The sequence below is a fragment of the Clarias gariepinus genome, chromosome 12, assembly GCF_024256425.1.
Source record: "Clarias gariepinus isolate MV-2021 ecotype Netherlands chromosome 12, CGAR_prim_01v2, whole genome shotgun sequence".
Lineage (NCBI taxonomy): Eukaryota > Metazoa > Chordata > Actinopteri > Siluriformes > Clariidae > Clarias > Clarias gariepinus.
In genome coordinates this window covers 4,327,501-4,350,000 of record NC_071111.1, presented here as the reverse complement: position 1 = coordinate 4,350,000, position 22,500 = coordinate 4,327,501, and the positions used below count along the sequence as shown (strand labels likewise).

The following is a 22,500-nucleotide window of genomic DNA, read 5'->3' as shown; positions in this document are numbered from 1 at the left end:
CAGACCTAAAGATTTACACTGCAGATTTATAGTAAAGGTTTACAGATTTACATCAGACCTAAAGATTTACAGTGCAGATTTATAGTAAAGGTTTACAGATTTACATCAGACCTAAAGATTTACACTGCAGATTTATAGTAAAGGTTTACCGATTTACATCAAACCTAAAGATTTACACTGCAGATTTATAGTAAAGGTTTACCGATTTACATCAGATCTAAAGATTTTCAGTGCATATTTACGTTACAGATTAACAGTCCAGATGTACACTTTTACATCTGTAAATCTTACAGAGAAGACTTACAGATTTACACTGCCATTTTATAGATTTAAAGTGCAGATGTACTATTTCTCAGTGTAGATTTGCAAACTTTCAGAGTTACAGTGTTGGTTTACATTCTAGATGAAAAATCTCTCTCTTTTTTTTTTTTTACATATTTATAGTTCAGATGTACAGATAGATAACTGTAGTTAGATACTTTATTGATCCTAAAGGAAATTCCAGATATCCATCAGTAATATAGACAGTAACACAAAAACAGGTTGTAGATGTGATCACACACGGTACAGATGCTGGCATGGAAACTAGATAAAGGCATCTGCTTTTAGGTTTAGTGTAGATCTTTAATGTCATCATAACCAAATAAATACAGCGTGCAGTACACAGGGAGATGACAAAGGCAGGGACGATCTCATTATATTCTAAACACACTTTGTCTCACTCATACACACTTCCATAAATGTTCTTTTCATTTTTCAAGCTGCTTTGAGACAATGACCATTGTTAAAACGCTATATAAATGAAATTGAATTGAATTGAAAGGAATTGAGTAGATGACATAATGTTTCTTTTGGATCCCAAGTACGAGGTGCATGTATGACACACACACACACACACACACACACACTGAGGACAGGAATTAAATAAAGGAGTAATTAAATGGATGGAAACAGAGTGTTTGTAACGAACGACTCTTCACTGAGTCTCCATGCCTGGGATTGGCTGGTGATATTTTAATGATGTCATCTTTCTCTTCCTCGCCACAATGGTTTGCGAGACAATAATAAAAGCTCACAACCGTGAGTTTTTTCACTTATTAATTGTGACTTTCAGAGATTTCTGTGAGGCGTCGGAGCGCCTGAGGCTGTAGTGGCCATAAAAGCGACTGTGAGCGCTGTGGTGTCGGTGTCGTTACTCATCAGCTCAGCTGTTAAAACATTCACGCTGTATTACATTAGGCATCAAAACTCATATTTCCCCCGGGCCAGCATGTTAATATTTGCCTTTAAAAGATTGAACGGAATGTCTCACTGTCTTTCAGTCGCAGGCTATAAATCCTGAGGTTAAGCTGCTGCTCACTGTTTCTCTATGAGCTTTTGTAAAATTACCAACCAAAATAACCTGACATTTATTGCTATTTATGGATTTGCACAACAGACTGACACACACACACATTTGCATTTGGGCTGAAATAAAAAAAGAATTTAGTAATAAAGATGTTTATAATGGCTGGGGCTTAGCAAATCAAAGGTGGCAGCAGTTTTATTAGCGTCTCCTCCGCAAATATGATCAGAGAAAACCTTCTTTTTTCTAGTGGAGCTGTGAGTAAAGCCGACTCCTTATAGTAAGCAGCTTTTTCTCCATATTGTTACACCACTGTCTGATTAGTTCCTCATCTGCCTCACTCACTCAGTAGGGAGCCTAAACCCAGTGACGTTCAATCCCTACTGCAATACCTAGTCGCTACTAATGTACTAGTTTGACAAAAACTAATAGTGACACTAATGTCTCATTCTGTCACCTTTAGCTCTTAAATGAAATGATAACATCTACAGCAAGACTAGTTTTTCTAACTGTTACTGAGAAAAGACTTTTAGCTCTATACAGTAGCACACAGCAGATCTACACAACTACTGAAAAATAAAGCGTAAATAAATTACAGCGAGAAACAAAAGTTATACAAAACAAAACTGTCTTAAAGCCTCTTTGCTAACTTTCTGATTTCTATTCGATAAGCTTGGCTGAAGGCTTTAACATCTAAAAGGTGTTGCTGTTTGTGATTTTTTTTGTAGTAGAAGTAAAAGCACAGGAGGTGTAACATCCTTTTTCCGTAAATAAAAAGCTGAGTAAGAGCTACTTTAAACAGATGCTCCGGTTCTTTCAATTATGCTAACAGCTGGAGTGGCAGAGACTCAGTGTGAGATTTGCTGGCTCGTAATCAAAGCAGGGAAAGTGCTGCCACTGCCAGCGTCTTCACAGATTCCAGCTAATGAGAAAAACTCTGGAGGGCCTTCAAATAGCCAAACATCTCCAAAAGCACTGTCACGACTCCGGCTGATTGTTATCTGGCTGGTTTTAAAGAACTAAGGTGAAAGAACTAAGTTCAAATTATATGCAGATTTAGCTACTGCAAGGATAAAATAGAAAATATTAGCAATTATAATGTTGAAAATGTCAATCTTTTCCATAAATCACCAAGAACAGTTGTGATTAAACCCCATCATTCAAAAATAACACCAGCATTTGACTTTCTCCATTAAACACAAAAATCCATTTATCCACAAACACCAAATTTCAGAATAAGAAACAATCTTTTACTGTCCAACATCAACATTTAAAAAATCATTGTCCATTATTTATCGTCCATATCAACATTTTTCCAACAAACACCAAAATTTTGACATCAACCACCAACATTTGACATTAAACATCAAAATGTGTCATTAAACAGCAACAATACCCATCAAACACAAACATTCATCCTCAAACACCAAAAGCTAAAATGTGAAACTAACATTCTCCATCAAATACCAACATTCAAGATCAAGCTTCAACATTTTCCATCAAAATGTATAATGGGAAAGTAACATTCTCCATCAAACACCAATATTCTTCTTCAAGCACAAACATTAATCCTCAAACACCAAAATTTACCATTAAATACCAAAAAAAAAATTTAAATACCAACATTCACAATCAACCATTAACATTCACCATCAAACACCAACATTTTCTATTAAAAACCAACATTCATTCCCAAACATTAAAATTTACAATGGGAAACCAACATTCTCCATCAAACACCAATATTCTTCTTCAAACACCAACATTTTCCATCAAACACCAAATTCTCCATCAAACACTAACATTCATTCTCAAACACCAAAATTTACAATGAAAAAAAAACAACATTCTCTGTCAAATACCAACATTTACCATTAAACACCAACTTTCATCCTCAGACACCAACATTTACCATTAAACACACTAATAACCACTATTAGATACACACAACACCAACAAACACAAATACCATAACTTTACATCAAAAACGTACATTTTCCATCCAACACAAACACTCATATTCAAATACAAACATTTATATGATTAAACACCAAAGTTCACCATCAACTGGCAACAAAAACATGCAGCGGCTCATTATCAGAATGCACTCTATTTGTGACGTGTTTATTTGTCTTTTTTAAAGGTCTGTTAAATACCTGATTGCATGCATGAATAAAAATAATCAACAATTGTGCAGTTTGGTGTTTGTTGTGTTCTGAGGAGAGGAATGATGTAGCCGTTTTCTCTTTTTTTTTTTCCCTTCCTTGCATCAGGTCTACCAGTACATGCACGAGACGATAACAGTGAACGGCTGCCCTGAGTATCAGGCTCGAGCCACTGCAAAGGTAAGAATGGCTCGACTTGCTTACACTTAGCATCAGAGACGGGGAAAATAGAGTCTGTGCTGTATGGTGTTGTCTCTTATGTACCGCCACACTGACTCCAAAATCAATTTATATATATGAATAGCTCTCTAAACTATTCATATTGGCAGACAGCACAGCGTCCTGTGTAATAGGAGCGCATTATTTCTGAATTTATTTAAAATGCTTAAAATCTGGAGAAAAAAAATCACGGGGGTAAACATGCAAACTCCACACACGCACACACACACACACACACACACACACACACACACACAGACTAGAGACCTTTAACTCTGGAGGTGCGCAGCGACAATGCTAACACTCGAGCCACCATGCAACCTCTCCTTGCTAACACACACACAATTTCCTCAATTAGCTTGATTTATTAGGGCTAAACTGAAGATTATTAACTGAAAAACCAAAGGACTGCTTATAGTCATTACGTTAAAAACGAGTGCAGCGTGGAGCTGATACACGGCACCATCAGGTTGTGGATTCAGCTCTTTCATCTCTGGGAAGAACAGGCCGTCTTCAGGGTTTTGTATGGACTGAAGTCAATTAGCGCACTACAGTGTGTAATAGCACATTAACCACGGGGAAACGAGGGGGAACTTAAGATGCTAATAGTCTTTAAGGACGTTATCAACTGTGGAATATATAACGAGCCGCACAAGTAGGTTTTTCCTTTGTTTTTTGTTCACATTTAGTGAATTGTATATTGTCAGTCCGGCTTGGAGAAGTACACAAAGGCCAGGTTTACACGCAGGGTAATGAGCAGGACCAGGTGTGTCCCCCTGTGATCGGTTTGGACGTGTGCTTTGTCTCTGTTGTGATGAGAAAGTAACTCATTTATACTGGACGTGATGTGGATTTTAATAACGCAGCCTTGTTTGAGCTTCATAAATCCCCGATATAGATCATTACCCTGTGTCCTCTGTGAAGGGGGCGTGTCTGGTGTTTTCCCAGGTAGTAAAGGAGGCGTGGCCTGTGTGTTTTCCCAGTTAGTAAAGGAGGCGTGGCCTGTGTGTTTAGTGTGTTAGGCTCACTGAAGGAGGTGTGGCCAGTGTTGTCGAGGCGTGACCATTATGTTTGTCCGCTTAGTGAAGACTTAAAGAGGCGTGGCATCTGGGTGTGTCCTGTCAGACTTAATAAAGGAGATCCAGCTTCTGTTAAGGAGGAGTGGCCTGTGTGTGTCTTCTGTTATATTCCATGAAGGAGGCGTGGCCATTATCTCATTATGTAAGTAGCCAAGCTATGGTTGATAGCATTTACTTTACACTGTGTATATAAAACAGCTTTTTATCCTTTCCTTGTGATTGGCTAAACAAACTTCCATTCTTGTTAGACTTTGTTGTTTTTTCTCTGTCTTTCTGTTTTTGCACTCAGTTCTGGTTTAATCGAACACAACAATGCCTTAGCAAGATTAGCCAAGCTAACAAACTTCTTAAAATTAGCATCATGCTTATGCCTTGCTAGCAGTAATTGTTGATCTTATGCTGCTAATTTGTTAGCGGGTTAGTTAACGTTGTTCTGGTGATATCATCAGGTGTGTGATTGGCCCACCAAGCTCATTTTATGATTTAGCCTGATTGATACATTAATGACGTGTTACTTGCCAAATACAAGAAATGCTTAATATCCGACAGATATTGTTTCTCCTTGGCGTGTGCTTTTCAGTCCTAAATGCAGCCATATGGGTTAGCCGCAGTGTGCTGGGCGCTTGTTCTGGGAGCAGGTCTGTAATGCTTGTGCAGCTCGGGAAGGGGTATTTGGCGTCGGAGACGTTGTTCACCATATGCTACTTCCTGACGCCTTCTCTCCCGGCCAGTATGGAGCCGTGAAGGTCGAGTCTTGTGTGTGTTCTGCATGCTGAACAAACTCTGATAGAACCGAGCTCTTTATTCCACCGCTGAGGAGCAGGTGAAGATGTGTTTTTAAATCTCAGCGTGCAGATCAGAACCACACCCTCTTTTCAGTTCAGCTAAACCAGGTTTTCTCCTTATGGGAATCGACTAAAGGAAGGCTTTGAAAGTCTTGTCTTTCTTCTTCCGTTTCCTCTCCACCAATATATTAATAATGAGGAAAAAGCATGAAAGAACAGCACCTCTGGCTAGATGTTTCTATCTGTATCCACAAACAACTAGCATTTCACTTGGATGGGAATTGGTTTAAGCAAATCTTTCTTTTAAGTGAAACAGAGCTGCTCTCTGACCCCTGATTCATAACAAGTTGGGATATGCCAAGGAAGTATTTCAGTGTGCTGTAATGCGAATGTGATGGGTAAAGCCTTCTTTTTTTAATGAACATGACTTGGACTTGTTCAAATTCAAATTTATTGTGTAGTGTGATTTTAAACTTTGGACCTAGACAGATGAGAAAGCTTACTTTCAATGGCTTTGCATGCAACCAAACACAAAATAGGGTGCCAAAAGTTTTAGAATGCATACTGTTTTAAGAGCTGAATCTTAAATCTCACTCTATGCTCTGTCTATAGGGCACAAGGTAAGGTGTTGAGATGTGTTATACCCTATTTGGGCCACAAAACAATGTGAACAGGAAGCCATTTTGAATTCTACTTAATCCCTCTCAGTCAATCAGAAACCGTGGTTGGATAAAGGTATTTATTTTTGCATTTAGTCAGTGATGAAATATATTTCTTTTCCTGTTCGATGTTTCGTCACTAGGCGACAGTGGCAGCTTTCGCCGCGAGTGAAGGCCACTCCCACCCGCGAGTGGTGGAACTACCCAAAACCGATGAGGGTCTGGGCTTCAACGTGATGGGCGGGAAAGAGCAAAACTCCCCAATCTACATCTCTCGCATCATCCCAGGGGGCGTGGCTGAGCGACACGGCGGATTAAAAAGGGGCGATCAGCTGCTGTCTGTCAACGGAGTGGTGAGTTTTACTCGTCAGCGTGTTGGCCAGAGTTAGAGAGCGTGCTAACACGGCTTTGCCTTGACATTTTCTAAAAAAGAAAAACCAACCATACGAAGCCAAGCTGCTCAAACCAGACTTGTTTAAAGCGTGGCTGAAAATGAATAAAAAGGAGTAAACATCTCTGACAGACTAATCCGTATGGGAGGAGCAGCAGGATCAGGAAGGCTCTGAAGTCATTTCAACATGATCTCACTGCGGAAACATTAGTAACCGAACCGCCGTTAAAAATGTCAGAGTGTTTAAACACACGGGGAATAAACGTTGATTAAGGACACGTTCCTGAGCGGAAAGTAGGGAAGAAAAGGTATTTATTATATAAGGTTATAATCACGGCTTATAAAAAGTTTGAGAGCAAAATGAGATAACTCCACTTTTGTAGTTCTGAGAAAAACAAGTTATTTTTTCACAACAAACAAGCAGAATCACAAACTGATTGCAAAATGTGAGTCACAAGGCTTTAAAAAGCAAACTGCCAAAATATATTTTGTTCAAAGTGTTTGGGTTATATCAGTGTGAATTTTGTGTGTTTTTTTTTCAAAATGCTATAAATCCATTTCCCACAGTTTTGTCCCAATGAATAAATCAGCCTGCGGTATTTAAGTCTGCAATTTAGTATTAATAAATTGTTGGTTTAGTTTTAATACAAAATTTAGTAAACTTCTGCTTTGTTTGTGATTTTTCCAGTGAGTCTCATTTACAGGCAGTGAATTAGATCAAGGAAAAAATTGTTGAGTTCTGTTGCACACAAAACCTGCATTATTGATGAAGATCATAAAAAACCTTATAAACAATATAAAATCTTCAGTTTATTGCATGATCAGCCTCCTGTCAGCTCGCTTTCGCCATACAGGTATGCACCGTGTACCGTCTGTTCCTGCATTAATCCATCTCGTTCTCCCCAGTCGTCTCCTAAGGTTTATTATATAACAGGATGGAGTACAGAAAACCAGACAAAGCAGCTGCAACAGCTTCCCACACAGCGCATGCATCTCATGTCTCGAACACAAATTGCTCATAAGTCTTTCTACTGTTGTACTGTTTTAGTGTTGTAACTCAAGGTTTGCACTACAAACTAATTTGACCAAAGTGCTTACACTACTTTGTTAATTCCATAATGTCCATAATGTTTCCCAGACCATATGGTGGAGGTTGAGCGACGCAGACATGTCTGGAGTGAGCACAAAACTAAATGTAAATATCGTTTTTCTTGGCTTTAACATTCTCTAAATCCATTTAAAACACTTACGCCAGCCGCTGTGTTGTCCAGGAAGTATCATATCTTCATTGATGATGTGACAGAACGAAGCAACATGATTGGATCATCACAACCTTCTGCTTTTGCTTGGGAACCTGGGACCACATCTTTGTGGGAAGTTTAAAGCTTCTAGAAATAAGCAGTTTTTAAATTAAATGTGTCATAAAAATTTGCCAAAATGTTTAAAAGTTCGATAATGGCATTTATGTTGTTTTGCTGTCAACATCGTTTTGCTTTCAGATCACACTTCTATTAGTATTCAGTACACCACCTTTAACATTGTTCTTTTTTGTCTTTGTAGCATGAAAGCAGTGAACATTAAAATCACAGCAGCCTGTGTAGTCATGACAACCAGTAGTATAGTAGAAAGACATAGTAGTACAGTAGGATATAGTAGTAAGTCCTGTAAGTCCCTAACTTGCAAACGATTTCTATTCCAGGAGCACGTTCATAACTTGGGTTCGTTCATAAGTCAAAAAAGTGAGACTCCGTTAACATAAATATGGCGTGTATATAGACATCCCAGTGCTGTTACCGTCCATTATCATCACTTGTGGAACGCCTCTCGTCAAATCAGATTACTCAATCGTAGCTACCTGTTGTATTAACATACATTTATACAGATATAATAGACTGTAGTATAAAAAAGATGGGACCTAAAATATCCAATATAGCCAGTAATCACAACTTGTGAAGGCAGTATGAGGGTGTAAGGTGTGGTGCCCCCAACCCGCCCCCACCCGGCAATCCCGCCCCCCAACCCCCCAGCCCCAAAAGAGCGCTTAAAGCATTAAAATACCAACAACTAAACACTACTATCTGCATTTCTTCCATCATTTTTCTAAAAACAAAACCCACCTGCTTATTTAAATTCTAAAGAAAATCAGACAAAAGAGCTTCTCCTCTTTAATTCCCATCTGCATCAAAACTGAAAAGAATTATAAATTTAAAAAAGAAATCTTCTCTTGTCAGTTAGTCTCCAAACGTTTCATCTGTGACAAACCCTCAGACTGTAATTTCCTTTTTTTTCACAAACTGTGAAGGAGTAAAACAGCTTCCAGCAGCGCAGCACATAGGACTCATTTGATTTTTCATTTGGTTACACTGGAGATGGAGTTTCTTGTTAAAGTGAACGTGCAGCGCTTTACCGAGGAAAATAACTAATTAATCCTCGTTTATGGGAAGGTGTAATCAGAAATATGTTACATTTGAAAATACCTGCAGTCCCGGTGCAGCGTGGTGCTCACGTGCACCTCTCTGAACTTCACACGAAACTGCACTGCCAAACTGTTTATTAGAAATAAGACACATGCATTAATTAAAGCAGCAGTGTGTACTATTTAGGATCATCTACTGTCCATTAGGTGAATTACATTTGTAATTAAAGCATTGACAAAAACGTCACCTGAGCCATTAGCCTGTCGGTTTAATCTGCATGTGCTGTGTTTCTGTTTATGGACGATGGACAGAGCAGAGGAAGAAGGCAGAGCAAATTTTAGTGCAAGAAAAAATTAAAACAGAATCTTTAATGAAAAAGCATAAGTGAGATCTGGTGCATAACAACTTTACTAACATAAATTACATAATGATGATAGCTCTGCAGACGTTTTCATTCATACATACCGCACCTTTAAAATACTGAAGCTTATTTTATACATAAAGGCGTCTGATGAGAAATCACATCGAGAGTAGTGAGAAAGTGGAAATTCTGTGACCTAGAAAAGGTGCTACACCACAGGCGTACGGATTTGACAAGAACTAGGCCTTCTCGGCGAGTATACTTTAAAAACGAGGAATATCTGCTGATCTTTTGATTTGCGAATGGCAAGAATGAGAAGCGCTAATTCAGGAATGAGGAGAGGTGAGGAGTGATCGACACCAAGCCTGCGACTGTGAGGAGAGCAGAATGAGCGAGGCACAAACGAACGGTGCTAGCGCTGCCTGAGCCACATGGGATCTTTTCACAAATGCTGTCCTCGGTCTCGCCAGCGCTCATAAACCCCTCGCCAACACGAACCTCATTCTCCATTTTGCAGAAATTGGTGAGATTAAAGAGAGGCTCAAAGAGTTTGTAGAGAGCCTGCGAGTGCCGGGAATCTTAAGGCATACGCCAATGTTTTCAGCAATATCGCTTTTGGAGAGATTTCTCATCGGACTCCAGTATGTATAAAAAGAGGCTTAAGTATTTATAATTTGGATATTTTATTTATTTATTTATTGTGTGACAAATCGTGCTGCATTAAATCAGAGAACTCACTGGTCATTTAATTATTAGCCAACGTTAATACTGGGCATTTAGTTATAGTGACTGTCCTGCAGGGGGAGCCATATTTACTATATAAACAGTTTTTTTCCCCATTTGTCAGCAAAAAGTGACAAATTTAATAAATATGATTATTTATTAGGTATTCTATTTTATGATCAGCAGAGGACATTATTAAAAAAAAATTTGATCCAGTTTTTAATTAATTGGCCGGCAGGTGACAGTTGACAATTTAGGAAAAAATAAACATTTCTGCAATTTTATATTTAACATTATTTTAATATTTTGCATCATCAACGGAGTGACATGACATTAATATCAGTTTCAGTACACCCTGGAATATACTGTGTAAGGTAGGAAATAAATCAAGCGTTGGTAGTGTTGTAATGATTTGAACGACGTACGAACTCACTGTCGCCGTAAACTAGCAAAGCTACATCAGCTGTGAATGAACGCTGAAAGCACACAGGGTTATTTTTGTGTTTCTGTTGTCAGAGTGTGGAAGGCGAGCACCATGAGAAGGCGGTGGAGCTGCTGAAGGCGGCTGAGGGCAGCGTGAAGCTGGTGGTGCGCTACACACCCAAAGTCCTGGAGGAGATGGAGGCTCGCTTCGAGAAGCTCCGCTCTGCCCGACGCCGCCAGCAGCAGCAGCTCCTCATTCAGCAACAGCAACAACACAACCTCAACACTCAACAGAACCACACAGCGTAGGTGAGGCTTTTCATTGCTTTTAGGCCCCCAACACACAGACAGCAGGGGGCGCTGCAGTTACTGAGGAAGAACGGTCATTGTGTTTTTATTTATTGTCCAGCACGGGCTGCTACGGTTACCAAGAAAGAGGGGTGAGTGGATGTTCCCGTTAAGCAGCAGGGGGCAGCACAATTGCAGAGACAGAACGGTCACAGTTAGGTATTGTGCAGCAGGGGGCGCTAAAGTCACCAAGAAAATTTACTTGATGACCATCAACTGACTTAAATAAAAAGTATTTTAATTAACAACAAAAAAAAAACTCTAGGTAATTGTTGTTTTATTGCCATGAGTAAGAATGCTTATATTTTGTACATGGATTGTCCAGCAGGGGGTGCTATGGTTACAGTTATAATAATAACAGGTGCTGTTTTTAGTTATTGTTTAATCAAATAAGTAATTATTGGATATTTTATGTAAGAGAAGGCGCTACAGTTACTTAGGGAAATGATTACGGTTACAGAGATCGTGTATACAGTATATAGAAGAAGGCACTCTGTTTTATTAAATAAAATAAAATAATGGCCATTAAAGCCTACGAGTATTATCATTACTACTACTAATGCTACTCATAATAATGATGTACATTTATAAGAAGCCGTGTTAGCATTTTTAGACCTCGCATATGTTCATCAACATTTCAAGTGTGTTTTAGGTGGGTTAAGACACACTGGTAACCTTAGCATTTGCCCTTAGCCCTAGCTAACACTCAGTCTCTCAGCGTTTGTTGCTTTGCTACTTCACAGGTTGTTGCAGAAGAAGAAAAAGTAACGAGCTATATTCGAACTTCACAATCTGCAGACGAGGGTCGCGTCCTGTTCCAGTCAAGACCACACTTTAACTCTTTTACAACGTCCTGAGCGTAGACCCCGGTGCTCGCTAAACACACCTTCGACTGCAGAACAACAGCAGCGAGCACGCTAGCAGCGTAACCTTCACTTCTCTTTTTTCCACCAGTCGTGACTTGGTCCAAAGAAAACGTCCTGCTTGTAGTCTGATTAGAGTATTTATTTGTGTTTCCGAACCAGGTTCTTGTTTAGTCACCGCTTTCTATGCTAACTTATTAACTTATTAGATTCTTCTGGTGCTTGTGTCTGTGAGAAAGAAAATAGTGTCAGATGTCGTCTTTTATCGGATAAAAGTGAGGTATTTTATACCATATTGTAGCAAGAAATATTTTATATGAAAAAGTATAGATTTAGCAATAACACACTTCAGTTGGTTTGAAACTAAAATCTCATTTCAAATGTCAATTCAGTAAAACATTTTAATTTGATATTCTGTGCAAATAAACCTGATAACTTTGAACTATGGAGCAAAAATGCTAATATAGCTAATTAAAACATGTCAGCAGACCATTAAAGGATAACTGCTAGCAATACTGTTAGCTAACAGCACAATTTCACACTTTTGTTGTTAGCCATGTTAGAATTTGTGGACATTATGTGCTTAGACATAATCACACTATGGAGCAAACACCTTACAGCTAGCATAACATTTAGCATTTCTGCTAGATAACTACATGCTTTCCCACTCTAGCGATAGTTAACGTTCAGTGTTTGAATGAAAATAATTGGGACAAACAGCTTCTATTACAAACAATAAACCTGCGGAAAAGGAAAGTTAGCAGTGGATTGCTAGCTTTGAGCTTTGTTAGGTAGCATTTTAGCTCCATGTGAATGATTTACACAGAATATAGAATCATATATCTACGCTAATAAATGATAATTTGCTTAAATTGACCAAGTGTGATTAGCTACGTTTACGAATTTGTTACAGATGCAATTTTACAGTTATTAAATAAAAAATAATAATATTTATGAGGACATGAATGTCGTACACAGATGTATGAAATAAATAGTTATATAGTGTTGGCCGTGTAACTTGACGATATTTTATTATTTGTAATTTTCTTTTAGTTTGTAATTTGATTGAATTTTATTGTATGTTCTGAAACTGAGCGTCTCGTTTGGTCAAAACCGTCCGGAATTTTCTCTACATCTGACAATCATTTATTCACCGAGATTAACAACTTTAATGACTCTTTAAAGGAACACGTCAGTAAAAAATCTAACATACACAATATTTTCTAATCGGTTAGACAAGACAAACCGAGTTTCCTTGTTTTTTTTACTGAAACCATGATGCTAGTGTAACCAACATTAGTCTACTGTGAACATTTAAGTTATTTTATCACTTTAAACTGCCTAGTTTAGTTTGTGGGGTCAAATTATTATTCCAAACAATATTACTATTGACTTCTGTAGGCAAAGTCATTTGTGGTGTGGATAGCTAACATGAAATCTGTGTGTGGCTAGTCATTAAATTTACTATAGCTAATGTAATATTTAAATTTCTGGATAGCCATCTTCCTGAATGTCTAGTCATTAAACATAGATTAGCTAACATAATGTTTTAATGTTTGGCTATTCATAAAATTAATTCTAACTAGCATAATTTTCCATGTGTGGCCAGTCATTAAATATAGACTAGCTAATGTACGGCTTTCATGGGTGGAAAGTCATCTAATTTATACTAGCCAACATAAGTCTTAGTGCATGGCTAGATATATAAAAATCCATGTGGCTAACATTAAAAGTTTCCATTAACACTAGATAATGTAATCCTGTAATGCATGGCTAGTCGTAAAATTCACACTAGCTAACATAGTGTTATCATGTGTGTCTAGTCGTTACATTTATGCTAGCTAACGTAGCATTTTAATGTTTAACTAGTTGTAAAATTTGCAGAACCTTTCATCTCCGGCTAGTCCTTAAATTTATATCAGAAGTTGAATTTTATATATGGCTAGTTGGAAAATTCATGCTAGCTAATGTTATGTTTTCATGTGTGGCAAGTCACAAAATAGCTTACGTAACATCTTAACATGTGGCTAGTCGTGAATTTACATTATCTAATAGGGCTGAAGTTAGCTTCTTTTAATAAATAGGAAATGAGTGCAGTAATGATTGAGGAAAATTAATTCTTATATACTTTAATTCTATTTAGAGCTAATGTTAAGTTATGTAATTTCAGGCTTCTAGATAATAATCAGGCTAATGCTACATCTCGTTAGCTCATACTCTGATTTTCTGCGGGTCTGTGAGTCAGGTTAACTTTAAGTTACAAATGCTAACATTAAATATAGTTAAAATACCTTCTAAAAAAATTACATTGAGTTTAATGATCGTTAAAAGCAGGTGTGTGTGTGTGTGTTGGGTGACAGACTTTACTAATCTTAGCCTCATAACTAACTTACAAAGCAGAAGATATCTGTCACTAAAGTGTCACAACACACTGATTATTGTGTAAGTTTGATTTTAAACTCAATCGTTCCTCTAAAGTGAGTCAAATAAATCAGTTTGTTAAAAAGTGTAATATTTAAGAAGTTGTTTTATTCCATGGATTATTCTACAACATCAAAGCTTTTCTTCAGTCTGAGTTTTTTTTTTCTGGATTTTAATTCGAATTAAAACACTTGAATTTGTTCTAAAGAATCGACTCAGTAAAGTGAGTCATGAAGCCTGATGTGACTCTGAATCATCTGAACGACTCTGTTGGTTTTGCTCGGTGTATCTGTGAAGCGGTGTGAGATCCGGTGCAGTGTAACCGTGCTGTAGGAACCAGACGATGCTGTGAAGTCAATCCGCTGTACGAGCTGTTCCTCGGTCGATCTTTTCTCTCTGTTTTGTATGTCTTAAACACTTTTCTTATCGACGACGTGCATTTTGAAGACTTGTACAGAGAGACAAAAACAATACCAGTTGATATGCAATTGTTATATACGTATATTAAAGTACATATATATTATATTTGTATGAATAAATAGATATATGTCCGTGTCTACATCAGTGTCTCGACTAGTTTATTTCTGTAACTCACACACACACACACACACACACATTAGATATTTATTCATTATTCAATTAACCAATCTGAATTCATGCTAGCTAATAAAATGTTTTCCCGTGTGGCTAGTTGTGAAATTCCTATTAGCTGAACTAATATTTCTATGTGTGGCTCGTCGTTCCAGTTTGACGAGATAACAACATTTTCATGTGTGGCTTGTCATAAAATTTAGGCTAGACAATATAACATTTTCTTGTGTGGCTAGTCGTTAAATTCATGCACTTTTACAAGTGCTTGAGTTTATAGAAATTGAGAGTTTGTTTGTAGAAAAAGCTGGACGTAAAGGTGTTTATAGCACGTTTGGATACAAACTAATATTACATGTTTAAAAGATTCCTTCAGAAAGCTTCAGGACAGAATGTTTATTCCCAGCCAGAAATAAACACCAGGAAAACAGTGTAACTGGTTCATTATTACCAGAAACTAATATGTTTGTATGTTTGTTTCTTTACTTTCTGACACACTGGTCCATCCTCATCATCAGTCATTAAGCAGTACCCCAAGGCAGGAATCGAACACAGTGCTAACCACTACGTCACGATGTGTGTATCGATTCAGTTCCTGAGAAATTTTAAGATCATTAAAAGGTTAAGATTTAGCAATTTTGGTCTTTACATTTAAAGTTGCTCAGGACAGGATATGTGCTTTAATGTAAACCTGCACAGCTGTTATTGAGAACTAATCAACACCTTTTGACCAACCAGAGTGCAGGACTCAGCAACAATGTCATTATATTATTCATTCTTATATACTTATATATTATATATTATATATGCTTATATATGCTTAAATAAGCATACTGTAAGTGTTCGTTTGATCTCTTCCAGAGTTCTTGTGCTCATGTTCTCTATACGAGTGTTTATTAAGTGTTGGAACTCATTAGAGGTGAGAAGGGAAGTAAAGCACAGAGTGGGGGGGGGGGGGGATAATGAGGGAAAGGAAGGGTTAAGTGTCTTGACTGAGCATCAGATGACGTACGGATGGCTTAAGTAAAGCTCACATGGCTTACAAGTTCCCTCTCTCTCTCTTGCACACACACACACACACACACACACTTGGCATGTCAGCAAAAGCCATTTGTTCATGACAATGGCATTAAAGGTGTGAAAGATGTGTAGCATTTGTTACACTACACAACGCTACACAAACCTTTACTTCCTCCTTCTCTTTTCTTTCAACGCCTTGTCATCTGTTACCTACACACACACACACACACACACACACACCTCCGAAGATGACAAATGGCGTGTGGAGGAAATCTACGTGCTGCTCTTAGCATCTCTACTGAGAGACAGGAAACAGCTTCTGTAAGATCGAGTGAATTTATTCCTCATTTAAATACAATCCAGTCGTAATGTGGAGCGAGAGAAGAAACACACACACACACACAGAGCGAGGGGAGACGTACAGAACTTAAATACAAAACAACTACTGCCACTAAAATACAAAATAAAGTACAGTATGTACAACATTATTTACAGTTACAGGAGCCGTGGATCCGTCCATACGTTATCTTTTAGCTTTTAATCAGAAGGAACGTGAAGCGTGGATTAGCGTGCAATGTACAATAATAATAATAATAATAATAATAATAATGGTGTGATAGTCAGTAAAATGTTCAGTAAGAATAACTGTGATACACTGTGATAAAGAAATCAGGCATTTTTACACTGTTAATAACAGTAATGATACATTTTACAAAATAAAAACATCGAGGTTAAATAAAGTCCTGACATTAACTCCTATTAATTCTACATCATTATTAATAAAGAAATTAGTCCAGTTCATTGATGTTGACTTTACATTACATTTATGTTTATATTCACTCCAGACAATTTAAATCATTATTGATGCAAAATGTAAAAAAAAAAAAAAAAAGGAAAATAACAAAAAAAATATATACACACAAAATGTATTTACAAATATGGTTTGCAATGTATGTTTCTGAAATCTCTTTTTAAATTTTCGAGTGTTTTAGTGCGGGGTCTACATGGAAGCTACGCCGATGTCTTAGAACCTGAGGAACATTTCTGAGTTACAGATATTTATTTATCGATGTATTTACTTATTTATTCATTAAATTTATAGATTTTTGTTGAATTATTTTTAGATAAATCCATTAATGTATAAAAGTAAAAAAATGTTAATGTTGTAATGTTTAATGTTTTTTATAAAATCTGAGTTTAATACATTTACTTTAACATTGATAACATATAATAATAAGTTTTAAAATATTAAAGCTTCCATATATAGAGAGAGAGAGAGTATATAAATGTGTGTGTATATATATATAAAGCACTGTGCAAAAATCTTAGCCTTCCTGCCTTTTTTAATACAAACTGTTACATGTTTTTATTTTATAACTTTATAATTAAATTAGTACAAAAGAACATTTCTAATTCCCAAACATTTAGTAATCCAAAAAAAAGACAAACAGAAAGAAAGAAAGTTAAGCATAGACGCATCACACTAGTTACTGACTTTTCATGAATTAATGTTTACAGCTTTTATAGTGTTTTTTCAATGTAGAAAAAAAATTTAAGACATTTTTGCTGGAGTTTTGCACAGTACTGTAAAATATCTGTAAATATTATAGATAGATAGATAGATAGATAGATAGATAGATAGATAGATAGATAGATAGATAGATAGATGTGTATTAAAAAGTTGTACATACATTGCTAAATTATATTTGTAAATAGATTTTGTGTATATTTTTATTATAATTGTTTTTGTCTCTTGTGGTAATTTCCATTACTGGATTGTAGGACACACACCCACACACACACACACACACACACACACACAGAGTCTGTCGCTCTTACAGGACGTGGTAGACGAGTGTGTTGGGACTTTCCGGGGTGCTGCACTGCGACTCGCAGGGGCTCGGGGACAGAGCGTCCGTGTTCCTCGAGGTCAGACGGTCCACGATGCTGGACAAACACTGGAGACTCGTAGCACCGACAGATCTGTCCATCCCACTCACTACTGAAACAAGAGAGAGAGAAACTTGCATAAAACAAGACCTAAGTGTGAATACGGCTACGTATGGGATGTTAATCACGATCTGAAGATAACTTTACAAACAACTGTGTTAGAGAAATCTGGACAGTTTACAAATAACACACTATACACAGTACAACGTAAAGTGGTCAGAATGCTAGTCAGTGTGATTTGCTAATGGCTAGGGACCACAGCCATGCTAGCAACACAATCAGGTGTTCTCTAATAGCACAAAATACACAACATGATGCTGTAAAGAAGCAGACATTTCGTTATAAAGCAGACATTGTTTCAGGCTAATCATACTCGCAGATTAATAATAAAATTATAATAGTAAATCGTTTTATGCTAATCAGTATGTTTGTTAGCTAGCAAATTAAAATGACATTTTAAAATGTATCTAAATAATAAAATCAGACTCATTTAGACGTTAACAAGACACAATATAAAACACAATAAGACTCACAATGTTGTTTCGTGCTAACTCAAGAAAATACAACACATAAAGAAACTGAGACACACAACATGTCTGCGATGTCTTTTACATTTACATTTACAGCAGACGCCCTTATCCAGAGTGATTTACATTTTTATCTTATTATACATCTGAGCAGTTGAGGGGAAAGGGCCTCGTTTAGGGGCCCAACAGTGATAACCTGGTGGTGCTAGGGTTTAAACCCATAACCTTTCGAATAGAATGTTATGCTACTTAGTCCCATGCTAATCATGTTTAAGTTAGCAAAAGTATTTGGCCAGACCTGCTGTGACATTGCATCCAAATTTACACACTTCGATATGGAGTCGGTTTCCCTTTTGCAGCTCTAACAGCTTTCACTCTTCTTGGAAGGCCGTCCACAAGATTTTGGAGTGTTTCTGTGGAAATTCATTCTGTAGCGCATTAATGAGGTCAGACACTGATGTTGAGCGGATGAGGGGTAGCTCAGTGGTTAAGGTGTTGGACTACTGATCAGAAGATCCCAGGTTCAAACTCCAGCATCACCAAGTTACCACTGTTGGGCCCTTGAGCAAGGCCCTTAACCCTCAAATGCTCAGATGTTTAAAACAAAAATAAAAAAGGGATGATAATGTAAGTCGCTCTGGATAAGGGCATCTGCCAAATGCTCAAATGTAAAACGTTGGACAAGAACTATGTTCAAGTTCATCCTAAAGGGACTCAACTGGATTGTGTTTTAGCAGGTTGAGTTCTTCCACAGCGAGCTCATCAAGCCGTGTCTTTATAGTCCTTGTTTTGTACACTGGGGCTCAGTCATGTTGGAGTAGAGAAGGGCCTTGAACAAAACTGTTACCACAACCTTGGAGGCGTAGCATTGTCCAAGATGTCTTGGTACGCTGACACATTAAGATTGCCCTTCACTGGGGATAAGGGTTCTGGCTGAAATACCTGAATACAATAATTTACAGCTTTGGACAAACACTTTTATTCATATAGTGTATCTCTATTATATCTATTATAGTATCGTAATGTTTTTTTTCCTCATTTAATTACAATTAATTTCCTTCGAGATTAATAAAGTATTTAAGGTTAGCCTCACGTAGTTCAGTAAGTCAGTTTTAAGTCAGTCTGTACTCAGATTCAGGTTAAACTCTCCAGGGCATCGATCACACTGTGCTCATCTCGCGAGTTACACACTGTACCCTACGTAGTGCCCTACAGTGTAACACTACAGGGTATTAAAGTGTTCTGATGATGATGATGATGATGATGTAATGCTGATGACAGAACAGTGAACTTACCGCTCTGTCCTTCATAACTGTGCACTGCTGCGGCGTTTAAACTGATCTGAGACCAGATGGGACTGCACTCGGGCTGCGCGGAAACAAACACCACACAATAAACCTCCATGTACATCACAAATACAAATAAATCAAATGTTACACAAATAGACAAATATTGATAATAGCAGGTAAAAATAAAATGACAGGAAATTAATTTCATAATTCTCATTACAAGTGTAAAAAAAAACAACAACAACAAATAAGCAGGTATCATTAATATCAGTGAATTTATTTTAAAGCAATATATCAATTCTATAAATCATATTGACAGAAAGTTTAATTTTAAATATTTCTAATATTATTGTTTTATAAAATATATTATTATTATTATTATTATTATTATTATTATTATTATTATTAGAGACATTGTTTGTACAATGTTTAATAAATTCAGCAGTATTCATGAGTAATTTTACTTTTCCAGTTATTTTTAACAAATTATTATTAAAAGTTCCTAAATGTTGACTTAATAATCATAAAACGATAATATTAAAGAATTTCACTTTTATTTATTTTGTATTTTGTATTTTGGATATAAGTTTCTATAGCTAAAGGTTGTAATTTTAGTTTTTTTTAGTTCATGTTGCAAATCCAAAATCGTTGAGTTTTTAATGTTCACAGTTTCTAATTCATCCTACTTGAGCAAAAAGGGCACCTTTTTTTTCCTCCTTTTTTTTTGTGCACATTTTTTCAAACCCAGGTCATACTTGGCGGATTTAAAAAGTCCTCAGCAGTTGCTTCTTTATTTCACAGCAGTCATTAAAAGAAGAAAAAAAGAGAAAGGAGGAGGAACTCCCACGCTAGGCTGAGCTGCGAGCGTGCCGAATCGATCTGGGAGTGAAAACCACACCGGGCCGTGCAAGACGACACTGTGGGAGAAAAAAACCAGCAGAACGTCCTGGCAGGAACCAGCAGGATTAGCTCAGGCTTCATTAGGCTGTAAAAAGGAGTCGAGTGGGAAAAAAATAAAAAATTAAACTAAAATCTCTGCTTAAATTTCACAGAAACACTTAAACGCGAGTAGACGTTACTGTGACTAGCAGCGAAACACAACTAAACCAGAAACCTGTAAATATATATATAATATTAATACCCGTCGACATAACCGCTTAAAAAAACAAATCTCTGCCCTTTGGATCGTTTCCAAGCGATAGAAATGATTCGGACGTCACGCTAATAAAATCTTACGCCTAAGAGCCCAGACGTGAAGCCGTAAGCTAATACACTGGCGTTAAAAAGGAGACAGATGTGCGTGGAGATTTATTATCAGGGAGCTTAAAGTTTAAACACAGAGGAGGGAAAAAACACTGTGACACGCTGAAGTGGAGCCTCGAGAAATCTACATGCTAGCTTTATTGTTAACTTATTAACGCCCTGCTGGGGGACCTGTTTTACAAGTTATAAGAACAGTAAAGATAACTTATGGGATACATGTAAAGCAAACTGAGCAAAATAATAATAATAATAATAATAATAATAATAACAATAATAATAAAAATAATAATAATAATAATAATAATAATAATAACAATAATAATGAGAAAATAAATAATATAATTGAAGTAAAAGTCTTTAGGATTTCTAAACCTATTTTAAAGTAGTTTTTTGGGTGGAGTGTTGTCTGTAGATCTTTACACACACACACACACACACTGTACCTCAGGTGATTTTTACCTTTTAAGAAAACAAACTATGATTTTTTTTTTTTAAAGAAAAGCAAATAATAAACGAAAGAGCAAAAAAAAAATTAAAAAGTTGCAAAAATGTAACATTAATTAAATAAAGGATAAACCGGATAAAAAGTAAAATTTTACTGAAAAAGTGAATTTTAAACTTTTAAGTCTGAATCACTCTCTGATCGATACACTGTACAGAATTCCCACAATGCACTGCAGCACATCATAAGGCTTGTTATAATTGATTCAGATGAAATATAATGTAGACACAGTAATAGATTTCGATGAAACTGATGATTTGTGTTTAGTCCTGCTGAAAGATGTATACAATATAAATACTGCGATAAATAATATAATAAAAACGTTGATGAATTGTTAGTAAAATTTGCAGTTTCATTTTTTTCTCATATTTCTGTGTTCTGTATAAACCATATAAAAGAACGTGACATCGCAGCGCTGACGGATTCCTGATGTTAAATATCGTGATACGTTTCACATTTTCCAACGGTTTGACTTCATTAGAAGTTGTGTAACGTTTGTATTATTGTATTTATCTTAGTTTCAGGGAATCAGTGTCATGTGACTGCTGTGACAGCTCCTCCCTGATTTAATGAAATTTATTGATTAAAATGTTTTTTAACATAAAAATATTTCAGTGCAGATTTTCAAATTATAAAACAACCGACGTATTGCTGGAGGAGAACGATTCTGAGTGACGTGTGAGTGTTTCTGGCTTGGAGTGTGTGTGTGTGGTAGTGAACATGGTGGTGGAGGTGAGCGGAGTGTGTGTGTGCACGTGTGTGTGTGAGATCGGGAGGCGTGTTACACACCGCGCTGTCGGAGCAGGTGGAGGATGAGGACGGACTGGCGGGCTCGGAGCTGCTCTCGCGGCTGTAGTAGTTCTCCACGCGCTCTCGCAGAAGCTCCTGCAGGCTCTCGATGTAGTTGATGGCGTTCCTCAGGATCTCCACTTTGGGAAGTCTCTGGCTGGGGTTGGCCGAGGTGCAGCGGCGCAGAGCCTCGAAGGCGTGGTTGACCTTCTTCAGCCTGCGTCTCTCGCGCATGGTGGCGGCCCGCCGGCGGTCCACGGTGCTCGCTTTACGCTTGCAGGCTTTACAGGCCCACTGCAGGCAGCTCCCGGCCTCGTGGAGGCTCCCGGGGGCCCGGACGTGCTCGTCCTCGTCCGACTCCAGCTTCACCGAC

The 22,500-nt window shown here is 37.2% G+C and overlaps 2 protein-coding genes across 4 annotated transcripts in view; one reads left to right on the top strand and one right to left on the bottom strand.

Moving 5' to 3' along the window:
- The window catches only part of lin7a (lin-7 homolog A (C. elegans)), a 44,721-nt gene extending 31,195 nt beyond the window's left edge, over positions 1-13,526 (top strand). Inside the window, exons 3-6 of one of the 2 annotated variants that reach the window (XM_053509090.1) lie at positions 3,619-3,690; positions 6,396-6,605; positions 10,661-10,872; positions 11,659-13,526. In XM_053509090.1, the coding sequence (XP_053365065.1) occupies positions 3,619-3,690; positions 6,396-6,605; positions 10,661-10,872; positions 11,659-11,683 (519 nt within the window). In that variant the 3' untranslated portion in view covers positions 11,684-13,526. Of the gene's footprint in view, positions 1-3,618; positions 3,691-6,395; positions 6,606-10,660; positions 10,877-11,658 lie in introns of both variants that reach the window. The other variant, XM_053509091.1, reaches the window with a different exon arrangement.
- A 3,669-nt stretch (positions 13,527-17,195) lies between these two features.
- Positions 17,196-22,500, bottom strand: part of myf5 (myogenic factor 5) — a 5,378-nt gene continuing 73 nt past the window's right edge. The window contains exons 1-3 of one of the 2 annotated variants that reach the window (XM_053509129.1): positions 22,128-22,500; positions 19,580-19,652; positions 17,196-17,809 (exon numbers count right to left, since the gene is read on the bottom strand). The exon at positions 22,128-22,500 is cut by the window's right edge and continues 73 nt beyond it. In XM_053509129.1, coding sequence (XP_053365104.1) covers positions 17,643-17,809; positions 19,580-19,652; positions 22,128-22,500 — 613 coding nt within the window. In that variant the 3' untranslated portion in view covers positions 17,196-17,642. The remainder of the gene's footprint in view (positions 17,810-19,579; positions 19,653-22,127) is intronic. The other variant, XM_053509130.1, reaches the window with a different exon arrangement.